At 37.7% G+C, this 13,299-nt stretch overlaps 2 protein-coding genes across 2 annotated transcripts; one reads left to right on the forward strand and one right to left on the reverse strand.

Moving 5' to 3' along the window:
- Positions 1-1,051: 1,051 nt before the first annotated feature.
- On the forward strand, positions 1,052-8,571 carry LOC133873000 (splicing factor Cactin). Its single transcript, XM_062310700.1, has 13 exons — positions 1,052-1,507; positions 1,602-1,693; positions 2,425-2,524; positions 4,242-4,313; positions 4,397-4,459; positions 4,612-4,752; positions 5,180-5,275; positions 6,660-6,944; positions 7,032-7,170; positions 7,251-7,390; positions 7,590-7,766; positions 7,906-8,172; positions 8,263-8,571. Exons 1-13 carry the CDS (start codon positions 1,169-1,171, stop codon positions 8,380-8,382), a joined length of 2,031 nt encoding a protein of 676 aa, XP_062166684.1. The 5' UTR covers positions 1,052-1,168; the 3' UTR covers positions 8,383-8,571.
- A 1,683-nt stretch (positions 8,572-10,254) lies between these two features.
- LOC133872449 (wall-associated receptor kinase-like 20) lies at positions 10,255-13,064 on the reverse strand. Its single transcript, XM_062309955.1, has 2 exons — positions 10,738-13,064; positions 10,255-10,598 (listed from the first exon to the last, which is right to left on the reverse strand). The coding sequence occupies exons 1-2, from the start codon at positions 12,610-12,612 to the stop codon at positions 10,563-10,565; spliced, it is 1,911 nt and encodes a 636-aa protein (XP_062165939.1). The 5' UTR covers positions 12,613-13,064; the 3' UTR covers positions 10,255-10,562.
- Between the last annotated feature and the right edge of the window lie 235 nt (positions 13,065-13,299).

Here is a 13,299-nt window from a genome sequence, read left to right on the forward strand (position 1 = left end):
TCATGAGACGAATAATTTATTTTCCCCTTTTCTCTCTTAATAGGTCTATCTCAAGCCTTTTTTTCGTAAGACGAATAATCTCATTTCCCCTTTCCTCTTTTAATAGGTTCATCTCAAGCCTTTATTTCATAAGACGAATAATCTGGTCGTTTTTTCCTTCTTTCATCACATGATTTCCTCTTCTTTTCATTCATATCTCTAACTACCTTCTCAAGATTCGAAGCCGTAAAGTCTTGTCTCCTTCGTTGTTTCTCTCTCTTTTTAAGACTTCTTGCCAATTGGTCTCTCCAAGTCTACAAACGCTGATGGAGGCATATCAGCTTCCCCTATTCGACTATGGAGTAGAATAAGGGTTTTGTGCAAGTGATTTTCTTCCAAGAATCAGTTGCTAACGAGCCTGATATGAATCAAACTGTGAATCTTTGATATGCACAAACCCTGCAGAAAGAAATCAAAATAATGTCTTCCCTGAAAAAGTGTAGGGATCTAAACAAAACAAGTAACTAATAAAGCTTTTGCAACATTTCTTCCAAACGACCAGAAGTATGCTCTGATCATATGAAGCTCATATAAGAACACATGCATAATAACTCCACATAGAAACCATTCTGACAACTTTAAGTGTCCATAGTACACTCTTAAACTACAAATCGCTTCATATAGTATCAAAATAAATTAAGAGATCTCTGTAGTTGGCATAATTTACAAATTGCTTTCTGGAATCAAATTCCATTAAAAAACTTGACAGATTCTATTAGGAGTCACGCCAGCGCCAATAAGATGACAACACTCGTCACTCCTAATAAAAAATATAAATACATAAAACTTTTTTATTTTTTTAAAGTTTTATATATTTATATTTTTTATTAAGAATGGTACGAGTCATCATCTTATTAGAACTGACATACACTTAATAAAATTTGACTTTAAAAAGTGATTCGTAAATTAAATCAACTAAAAAAAAAAAAATTTTGAATTTATTTTAACACTACTAGAAACGAATTAAGATAAACGACGCATACCGAATAGTTTTCCTTAAAAGTTACTTGGAACATTACTTCTCTTCAAGCCTCACCGGTCACCGACTCACCGCAGCGAACAATTTTTGGATTTAACACTAATTGCTTTTTAAGGAACCAGACTCTGAAAACCTTGGGACGCAAAAACAATGGGTTCTCGTGGGCGAAGTAGTAAGAGCAACAAGGAGAAAACGTCGTCGTCCTCAAAGAGAAGTGGAAGCAGGCGATCCGATGACTCGGAGTCCGAATCCGACGACTCGTACAGTCGAGACTTGTCGACGGAGGCACGGGGATCCCGAAAGCGCAGGGACCGAAGCAGCAGCAGACGCCGGAGCCGCCGGAGCACTTCGCGCAATCGGGACTCGGACGACGGCGATTCCTACGACAGCGACGATGACCGTGGCCGAAGCAAGCAGAAGAAGGGGTCCTCGAGGAACATCACGGAAGAACAAATCAATGAGTACATGGCTAAGAAGGCGAAGAAGAAGGTTTCGATTTTTGCTTCCGTTTCTCTTTCTGTTTTTGTTGTATTAATTTTTGTTGAATTCGAGGGTTGAATTTTTCCTGGTTTTGATTGTATAGGCAATTCAAGTTGCGAAGAAGCTGAAAGAGCAGACGGTTTCTGGCTATTCGAATGATTCGAATCCCTTTGGTGATTCCAATCTCAATGAGAAGTAAGTTTCTTTTTCTTTTTTTAATTTGTTGCTTTAACTTGTTTAAATTTGGACCATTTAACTAGAAATTAATGAATTTTTTGTTTTGGGGGTTTCAATGCTTTTGATTCTAATTGTATTGACACTTTTCTGTTACAGTGGATAGTTATGCTTAACAATAATCTTTAACTCTTAAGCATAGGTGTGTATGTGTGTGTCTGGAAGCATTTGTCTGACTAAGTTCAGTCTTTTTATAAACCTTATTCAGCTGAGGAATGGTATTTGTTTTGTGTAATTATTCTGTGGTAGAAGCAGGCCACATTTGTAAATTACTGTCTGCTGTTAGTTTTTTTTTTTATAAGTAATTTCAAATTCATCAATAAAGTGCAGATGGGCGCAACCCTAGTACACAGGAAGTATACTGTCTGCTGTTAGTTGACATCCGCAAGTTATGGTTAGGAGGATACAATTGCTACTTTCATTTTTCTTTTCTTGTGGTGGGTTGAAAGTGCATCCCATATGCATTATATGTGTCACGGGTAAAGCTTTTGTTCATATTGTATGTGCACGCCTTATTGTCTAAAACTAGTTTTTCTTTTTCTTTTTTTATTAGTAATCGAGATATAGCTTGACTGGTTTTTGTTCCAATGGCTTGTCTAAAACTAGTTGATGATGGCTTGACTCGTTTATGGATTAATGCATTTCATTTTCTTGTCATGCATATATCCGACTTCATAATCTCTGATCTGCAGATTTGTGTGGGGTAAGAAGATTGAGCGTGATGTTGCCCAAGGTGTGCCGCTTGACATGTTTTCAGCTAAATCTGAGAAAAGGAGACAGAGAGAACGGATGGTATGAATTTTACTCCATGATTACTTCTTTGCATGTCAGTTACATTCCTTGTCTTTTTGCATTGTCAAGCCTCTGTAGTCTTTGCTAAGGCTTTCATGGCATTGACTACTTACTTCTATCTGGTTAAAAATGACTCATGTCATTGGTGGAAATTATTTTAGTGATATTAAGTAGAAGATAGAATGCAGAAGCCAACTGAAACTCATGGAGAGAGAGGGTAATGATTGTTGAACAATTTTTGGGATTTTGTTTTTATTACTATATCGGAATGGGCATATTCAGATTCATAATGAAGTTATATTTTGTAATTATTAACATGCTTAGAGGCAGGGGGAAGACAGAGGAATTACTAAACGATTGTGGATAAATCACATATTGGGGACCTTAGGGAATAGGTGGTAAAAGAATGGACTGGGATTTTTCTACATCTTAGGTTCAAAAACTATGTCAATCAAAGAGCATAACACATATTGTTGATTTTGAAATGTTTGCGATTCCTGCAAGCTACGACAGTTATGGTAAATATTCCCTTCCATTTGGAGCATGGTTTCATGCTGGAGTATGGATCTTTATCATACGAAACTTGTTGTATATCATGAGAATTACTAATGAGGTCTTCTAAAATATAATCCCATTGCTTCAAATGTAAATCTATCTATTCACTAGGCCTGTCAGTGGATGGGATATGTACTTGAATTTGTGCTGAACCCAATTCATAAAACTGGCTTGGATAATTCTAAATAAAGGTGAAGTATTAACAGAGTACCTGTTGATATATTGGTCAATGTCTCAATCTTGGGATTTGGCTTTAAGATTTATTTCTGAAATTTCTTAGCGAGTTAAGTTGGGATTTAGGCTAAGTTGAGCTGTCTTGGTTTGAGTTGAGTATCATCTCAAGCCTGTTGAATATTTAAAATTAGGGAAAAATACAATTTAGCCTCCCAAACTACCAGCCATTTTCTGGATAGCCCTCCGAACTATCAAGGCTTGGACTCTGGTTCCCCAAACTACCAAAACTTTTGAAAAAGGCCCCCTTCGGCAAAATATCTCCATAATACCTCTGTCACGTGTCATTTTTTTTTTTTTCATTTTTTTTGTTTTTTTTTTTAATTTTAATTGAAAAATGACACATGACAGGGGTATTATGGGGATATTTTGCCAAAAGGGGTCTTTTTTAAAGGTTTTGGTAGTTTTGAGGGGGGGGGGGGGGGAGGGGCCAGAGTTCAAGTCTTGATAGTATGAGAGGCTATCCGGAAAATGGCTGGTAGTTTGGGGGGCTAAATTGTATTTTTCCCTTAAAATTAGCTTTGTAAGAGAGTGCAAACTTTTGAGGGTCAATTTAGTCTCTAAGTCATTTTAAGTCATAGTCTCATCCAAATAATCAATTAAGGGATCCAAATTTAACTTCTGATGTACTTTGTTCTTCAGTTTCATGAAATGAATTACATAAATGGCTTTTTAAGGCTCAATTACTGTTGCCAACGGGCCAAGCTCATAGTGCGATCTTTAACTTTTTCTTGCCCTCATTTGTATTCATGAAGTTTCTCCTATCCTCATAGTAGTGGTTGTTGTAGAGCAGTGGTAGTAATTTGTTACTTGAAAATGAATGAATTAAGACACTTTGTCTACGTATCTTCTACTTTTTGTGTATTCCATATTTGTTGAGATAGGTACATTGGTGCTGCAATGATTATATTTACTCGAATTCTTACTGTAGGCAGAGATTGAAAAGGTGAAAAAGAGAAGGGAGGAAAGGGCTATTGAAAAAGCACAACACGAGGAAGAAATGGTAAATTGGATTACATATTATTTTAAGAGTTGTCTTCTCAAATCTGTTGGCATAGAGAATTACAGTTTTTGTTGTTTCTGCAGGCAATGTTAGCCAGAGAACGTGCCCGGGCAGAGTTCCAGGACTGGGAGAAGAAAGAAGAAGAGGTACGGTGCTGAGCTGTCATCAATAGTCTTTACCTTGTCCTTTGTTTGCTGGATTGAGCTTTCAGTTTTGTTGTTATGTTCTGTTTGTGATGATTAAGATATCATTTCTCTTCTATTGGCAATATAATGAGTGAGCATGTTTCACTCTTCAGTTTCATTTTGATCAAAGCAAAGTGAGGTCAGAGATTAGACTGCGTGAAGGGCGTACCAAGCCTATTGATGTTCTTTACAAGCAGCTCAATGGCTCTGATGATTTTGATATAGAAATAAATGAACCGTACATGGTCTTCAAGGTAACTTCCTTTTATGCCCTGAGGTTCTAGCTTGTTTTCAAATTTTGTCTCCCTTTCCCCCTTCTCTTTTAAATTTTCCTTTCATTTGCTGCGCAGCTTCTTAGCTATGAGCTTTTTCATGCTTCTGTCATGGGAAAGAGTGAGATAACCATAGATAATAGAAATTTCTTTTTAGTGTGCTTTAGATATGCATCATTTTTCTTTTCTTTCTTCCAACTCTCTCTGTCTAGCTCTCTTTTAGGGTGTTGGGTGGAATTGTTATTGAGAGGTAAAAAAAAAAAATATTATTATTATTTTTTGCATCTTCTCCTTCATTAGTTACAAGCAATGTGTCTCTATTGTTGATTATAACCTAGAACTTTTTTAAAAAAAAAAAATAAAATAAAATAACAATTGATGTTGGCATTTGACATGTACCATGGTGTAGGGCTTGACTGTAAAAGAAATGGAAGAGCTTCGTGATGACATCAAAATGCATCTGGACTTGGACAGGGCAACACCAACACACGTAGAGTACTGGGAGGTATCATTCTGTTCCCTTTACCATACATGTTTAGTGGCTATCAATCATTGAGAGTGTTAGTAATAACTTATCATATATATCTTTTGCGTCTTTTCTTTGATTATATTTTCATTGTTATTGTTCCATATGTGAAGTCAAGCCCATCCTGATAAGTTAAAAGCTGTGTTCATGTGTCTGTGAATGGATACATTACTTATAAATTCATTTCATTGAAGAGTGCAGAAGGGTGCAATCCTAATAGATGTATATGGAAAAAGTCCCCCCATTCATTCAAATATATAGGACAACACAACTCATGAATTGACAGCTAACGGGACACCTCACCAGGAACAGCTGGTGGAGACACCTCACCTACAAGGCTAGAACCTTCTAGTCCTATCCTTCTAACAATAATTAAACTTAAGTTTGATTCAGGACAAGACATATTTAAACGTATGGTGCCAGTAGAATAAATTGCTGTTTTACACCAAGTTTGGTAGGAGGGGTGGAAATTGGTGTGTTACTCAAAAGAATTGAGTTTCAGCTTTCCTCTCCTATATTTTTAAAGCTCTTTCGGAGCCCATGAAATTGCTTTTGGTTTAATACCAATCGGTTAATGGAAGATCTGCTAGATGGTGGGAACTTCAATTTTGTTTGAAAGTAACTTATCCAGAAAAAAAAAAAAAAAAAAAAAGCATATATTATAGACACTTTAGTGGCTATTCGCTACACCCCAAAAAAGTTAGTCCCACCTTGAGAAGATGAGCTGCCCACATTGAGTGGCTAGATTATAGAGGTTTTCATGAATACTAAGTCCCACATTTGTTCTTTATTAGGTTGGCTGGGCTTTATAAGTGATTCTAAAAAGCTCCAATTGTAGCTTGACTAGTCCTTTTGGAGTGATAGTAAATATGTTGCTAGCATTTTTCCTGGGTTACACTCTATATGTATGAAATAGAAGCTGGTTGTTGAGCTATATAGTACTCGTGCCATGTTAATCATGTATTATTGATTTTTTTTTCTTTATTTTCTTCTATTGGTTTTCTTTTTTGCATTTTTCAAGCTACTCTTGTGCACAGGTGAGTGCACATGCACATCTTTGTATGTTTGCATTTGCATGCGTGTGTGTGCTTGCCTTTTTTTACCTAGCCTGCATATGCTCATTTCTTTACATATCTAGTATCTCCTGTATCTATTGAAGCCTTACGTCTCCTATGAATGGTCATGTATGATTGACATGATTACTGACCCTTGTTTCTGATGGACATTATCCACAAGGTTATTGTCTGAACATTTGAATTATAACTGCAAAAGTTGGAAGAGTGCTGACTTTAAATGACTTATGTAAGGATTGGCATTTCTGGTCGTTCAACTCGACAATCTCTTGATATGTGCAATTGAACAGGCTCTTTTGGTGGTCTGTGACTGGGAGCTAACTGAAGCTCAGAAAAAGGACGCACTGGATCGCGCTAGGGTGCGTGGGGAAGAACCTCCTGCTGAGTTGCTTGCTGAAGAAAGGGGTCTGCATTCCAGTATTGAAGCAGATGTCAAGAATCTCTTGCAAGGAAAAACTTATGCCGAATTAGAGGCATTACAGTCCCAGATTGAGTCACAGATGCGTTCTGGCACAGCGAAGGTAGTTGAGTACTGGGAGGCTGTCCTGAAACGCCTCCATATATACAAGGCCAAGGTATCTACCATTAGATCTTCTTCAATGTCTTTGCATCTCATCACCACTTATGAGTTTGACTTACTGGTTGTTTGTTTTTAAATACAGGCTTGTTTGAAGGAAATTCACACTAAAATGTTGATGAAGCATCTGCAACGCCTTGAGCAACCTTTGGAGAGTGAAAATATATTGGAGTCTGATCATGATTTAAAACTGAAAGAGGATGACAGTGAGCATGATGTTAATGGTGTGTGCTTTTTGTCATTTGTCTATATATACATATACTGTTGCTCCTAGGATGGCGTGCTCATTATTTTTTCTGCATAGATGCTCAAACATTCTCTCCAGAACCCATAAAGGAAGAGACTTACGAGGATGAGCAAGAGGCTGGTTCATTTTCACCAGAACTGTTGCATGGAGATGAAAATGAAGAAGCAGTTGATCCTGAAGAGGACAGGGCTATGCTGGTAAGTTACTAACACGATGCAATCGCTATTTAATTGTGAGCTTGTGACTCAGAATCAGCTCCAACTAATTGCTATTGAGCATTTAAGCAGATATTTTGACCTTTAGAGTAGAACATCTACTGAACAATTTACTTATAGAGAGCAAGTAACAAGATTTCTTCTTTGATGTAACCATATGAATGTTATTGTAATTTCACAGGAAATGAAACGTATGGCTGTTGTGAAAGAACAGCAAAGACGGGTTCAAGAAGCCATGGCATCAAAGCCAGCTCCATCAGAAGATAATTTTGAGCTGAAGGCCATGAAAGCGATGGGAGCCATGGATGAAGGGGATGCAGTATTTGGCTCTGGTGCTGAAGTGAACCTGGACTCTCAGGTGCCTTTTGTTGGCCATTCTCCCCATCTTTTACCTTTATATTCCAATACTTTGAAGAAAATGATCTTGCATTCGGCCACATTCCCTGTACTATTTTTCTGAAGTCTTATCATTATCTTTTCTTCTGATGTGGATGCAGGTGTATTGGTGGCATGACAAGTACCGACCAAGGAAGCCGAAATATTTCAACCGTGTCCACACAGGATATGAGTGGAATAAATACAATCAGACTCACTATGATCACGACAACCCACCTCCAAAGATTGTGCAAGGATATAAATTCAATATCTTCTATCCAGATCTTGTTGACAAGACAAAGGCTCCGTTGTACACTCTTGAGAAGGATGGGAGCAACGGTGAGACATGCATTATAAGGTTCCATGCAGGGCCACCTTATGAGGACATCGTGAGTTTTCTTGATCTGGTGGTTCGACTTTTTTCTTTTTTAGTAAATGGTTCTCATAGGATTAACTTCAGTGCATTGATTGTATCACAGGCTTTTCGAATTGTAAACAAGGAATGGGAATATTCTCACAAGAAGGGCTTTAAGTGCACATTTGAACGCGGGATATTGCACGTGTATTTCAACTTTAAACGCTACCGTTATCGTCGGTGACGTGCGGCTAGTTTTGCGACTCTTTCCTCTGGAAGCTGTGAATCTCCTACAGCGAGGCCTGTCAAGATTTCGCAAATGTGTTTCAAGTTTGAGTTTATACAAAATCAATTTTGTGTTGTAAAGTATCATTTCTTGTTAGTTTTCAAGAAACCTTTCCATCAGTATATGCTTCGTTTACTTTTGGTGACTTTCAAGGAAACGTGAATGTCCTTCAAAATAGAAAGATATAGAGTGCTGTGAACAGAAACTATGAAGTGTTCTGCAGGCCATATGATCTCCTATCCGGCCAATTCAGTAGTTTTGACATTATGAATTGGACCATGAGATCAGGACTCGTCATACTTGGGTAAGAATTCAGTAGTCTTTTGTTGCTATGATGATCTTATCACTAAGTCAACTCTTTTTTTATTTATTAATTTTTTTATTTTTTATTTTTTTTCTTGCGAGTTAAATTCGAGGTTGGCTTGGTTCAGTTTCAGTTAGAATTTAACCTGTTGGGATTGGAACATGTCTCTTAATAGAACAAAAGGGACACGTATTCCACAAAAGAATACGACAAACACATCCCAATCTCAACGGATCAAATTCATCGAATCCTGTATCTTCTTTTCTGGTTGAAAGAAAAGCAAAATATATACTAATTGATTATGAAGATGGGTCGGTACTTTTAAATCTTTATGTAAAACATGTATTTTCTATGATACCCATAATTGCTAATTCCTACACTTAGAACATGAAAACCATGATGATTACAATAAACACTACTACTAGAGCTAATCACGTAGTTTTTGACTAATTGCATTACTCAAAGTGAATCTCATCTTAATTGGCCTCGATTGGCCGCTGAGAAAGAATTACAAGGTATTGTTTTGCCAATGTAATTTTCTTAAACATATATATCTTAAAGTATTCTTTTTGGTCAATGATGCTTTTTCTTTTCTTTTTTCGGATTGGGCTTATAATTTTTGAACATTTTTTTTCCAAAATCATTTTTCTTCAGAATTTATAATTTTTTTGCTCTCACCAATCCTCTGTAAAATATGCTGATCAAAACAAAACACATGAATTCAACTCTAAAAATGATTTCATATAAAACTAAGAGCATATGCACACAAGGTAAGTGATCAATAAAATTGTACCATATTGAAGATGCATAATCGTATACACAAAAACTAATTTGATTGGATTGAGTTCTAAACCTTCTTTTTGCATAAAATATGGTCTTTGAACATGCTTGAAATACGAGTTGTGTTCTGGACATTAAGAAAAACTTGATCTCTATTGCTTAAACAAGCAATAGTCGAGCGCGTTAGCGCAAAAGTCATTGCGCTAACGAACAAGCAATTGATTAAGCAGTAATTTGAATGCGCAAAACTTTTGTTATGTTAATATCTTTAATTTGATCTATATTTGGTTTAATTCTACTTTTTCTTCAAATAGTTTTTTCTTTGCTAAATTGCCTAAGGCCTACGCTTTTTTGACTCAAATCGTAGATATTATGCCAGTAATACATGTGCTACTGGCAAATGAACTTTAGGGCACTTTTGGGAAAATGCACCCAGTGTTGTAGCTAATCAAGTAGCTCTATAAGCATGTGTACAAGCTCATAATGAGGGACGTGCTCTTACTCGTGAGGGTAATGCAATTATTCATTAGGCTAGTAAATAGAGTCCTGAGTTAGCTGCTACTTGTGAAGTATGAAAAAACTTGAAGATTACCCCAAGTTAAACAATTACTTAATTGCAATTGATATCACCAAACCAATATTTTTTTTTAATACATTTTTGTTTTTGGTTATCTTCAATGCGATAAAAGCTTTAAAAATTAGCACTCCACTTAAGTTTGCGGGGCGAGAATATGGTACAATAAACATTATACAATTTGATGTTGATTTGCATTATGATTCACACATACATAAAGCACCCATTACTCGGTAATGCTTTCCTTTTTTTGACAGTTCCAATCTTCCAATTCAAACTGTATTAAGTAATTGCTTTCTCCATTTCCAAAAGTTGGTTTGCTTTTTCCCAGAGCAACAATCATGCTTAGCTCCAAGTGATTCCAATTACCTCATAACTGCAAGTCCATATCTTTTGGAACATTTCATACTTTAGCAAGCATCTGATCCCAGTCTTTCTTTTTTGTCTTTCCTTTTACTCAAACCCATCCTTGGAATCACTTTACAATAAGCATCCTCTTGGAATCATTTCCACCACCTTTAACTTTGCAGCATGAATATTCAAAGATTGTATACATCCACATAACAAACATATTTGACAGTCAAAATATACGCCAAAGAAGAGAAAACTAAAAAAGTTTATATTCTCAGTACTTTCATATAGTCTCAATACTAACCTCTTCTTGATCAACAATTTGGATTATGCATTGCAGTTCTTGAACAACATCCTTCATTCCTGGCCTATCCCCCTTCTTCTCTCTCAAACAGGAAAGTGCAAGCTCTAAGAAGAGCTTTATGCTTGTCAGTGTATCGCCTGACAGCTCCTTGCTGAGAAGCCGCTGATCCACAACCTCCATGGTTGCACCATTGATGACCCTTTGGCTCACATAAGTGGCTAGGTTGACATCGTCTTGATCACGCGAAAAATCAATTGCCTTCTGGGAGGTCAGAAGCTCAAGCAGCACAACCCCATAACTATAGACATCACTTTTATCAGATAACTGATAGTTGCGATAGTATTCTGGATCCAAGTACCCCAATGTTCCCTGAGCACAGGTTGATACATGGCTCAGCCCTGGGTGAGCCAATCTGGAGAGCCCAAAATCTGCAACTTTGGCATTGAACTCACCATCCAATAGTATATTTGTGGACTTGACATCTCGATGGTAGATGGGAGTATATGCAGCATTGTGTAAATAAGCCAATGCTTCTGCAGTTTGCAATGCAACTCTCAGCCTCGTTTTCCAGTCTAGGAAAGTTGAAAACTTGCCATGTAAATGGCCATGGAGGGTTCCATTTGAGATGTACTCGTAGATCATCAATGGCTGCTCACCTTCCACGCAGCAACCCAACAGTCTAACTAGGTTTTTGTGGTTGACTTGAGAGAGTATCCCAACTTCATTGAGTACTTGTTCGGTGCTTTTAACGTTGCCAACTCTTGCTGACTTAACTGCCACAACGGTCCCATCTTGAAGCTCACCTTTGTAGACTTCCCCAAAACCACCACTCCCTAAAATCCTGTCTTTGGAGAAGTTATTTGTTGCTCTCTTCATCTCTTTCAAATGAAACATCCTCGCAGATTTCCCACCATTGCTTGACTTCAACATCTCCTCTCTTGCCTTGGCCACCTTCTCTAGGCTAGTGAGTCTGTAGGATCTTCTTACTATGATAGCAGTTATTACTACTGCTAGAGAGAAAAAGGAGATTACCCCTATGGAGACCTTTAAGCTGAGTCTAGCTTTAGTGTTTTTCTTCCTTCTCAAGCAAGTTCCAAGCGCATGGTCCCAAAGGTGTCCCTTATTGCAAAGACACCGGAGGCTGCCATTCATACCGGCAGGTAAACACTTGGAAGCACCAGAGCAATCAAGTTGTGTTTTACACACAGGTTCCGATGGGGGAGCCCATTGAATTTCCAACCCCTCTTCCCATTGATCAGCAGGCTTCTCAGGATCCAAATGAAGGATACTTCTGAACGCTCTACAACCTGAATTGTGAAGCCGTATCTTGTACGCCGAAGGCATCCCACCCGCAACAAAGGTGCAACAAGGGTCAAGACCACTTGCACATTGAAGTGCTCGCTTTGTATCAACTTGCCCTGAGCTTTCCAAGTAACGGTGACAGAGACTAGAAGGAGTGCAATTGAGAGGGGAGACGAAAAGCCGGGGTGAACAGTTGAAGAGGAAGATGGTGTTGGATGAAGTGATGTTGAAAGGGAGAGATTGGTTCAACCAAAGGCCTTCACTCACCAGCATGTCTTGAGTAACACATCTGTCAGGCAGCCATGCCGATGGTTGCACCACCATGCGTTGAGATGCGGCCATGATGCCGAGTACAAGATAAGAACTTCCATTCAAGGAGTCAAAATAAATTTTCTGAGAGCCGGGATCACAACGGAGAGAGTAATCCGGGTCACCGCAGTTGGGGTTTGTGCTTAGAGGATACGGGACTTGAATGGAGCCACAGTTTGGGCAGGCCTTTTGAGAAGAACATCGAAGACTAAGGAAAAGAAGAAAGAAGATATGGCTGCAAAGGAAGTGTGGTATTGTGCCCATTTTGCATGTGCAAAGTGGTGAAAAAATTATCGTTCATACAGGAAATCAGGGGCAAATATAAGGCTTTAGCAAGGAATAAAGTGGGTGCAAGAATCTCTGTAAAAAACAATGAAACTTTTGGCTTTTATTGGAGTGGTGGATTCCTCTTGTATGGAGTCCAGAGGGACGCATTTCTAGCTTTAGTAAAGGAAAGCTTTTACCAGAAAAGACCTTGGTGCTAGCTTAGGGTTTTCCAGATTTGCCTCTTCTTTCATGTAGTTGAGCACCAAAACATGAATAATGGGTAAACTGTTGATTAAAAAAATGAAAGGAGGAATTCCACTGCATAATGGCCCTCGAACTAACTACTTTCAAACGATCTGCTTCCTAATAAACTATTGTGTGGATCAACGGACAAGAGGAGCGCAGAAGGCATCCACAACACAATATTACCAAAGATTACTTGTGATCTATCTCATTATATATCTTACTAAAACAAAGCAACAGTAGAATGTGACAAAAAACAGACATCCAATTTGATGACTTATAAAGGCAAAATAGAGAAGAAATAATACATATATATAGGTAAACAAATCAAAGCATGTATATATATCTCCTTGGAAACATGTGCGAGCACAACAAAAAGAGTTCAGAAAAGTAAATTTAGGTTTGTCTTAATATATATATATATATATATATATATATATA

This window comes from Alnus glutinosa, chromosome 7 (assembly GCF_958979055.1).
Source record: "Alnus glutinosa chromosome 7, dhAlnGlut1.1, whole genome shotgun sequence".
In the NCBI taxonomy this organism is placed as follows: Eukaryota; Viridiplantae; Streptophyta; class Magnoliopsida; order Fagales; family Betulaceae; genus Alnus; species Alnus glutinosa.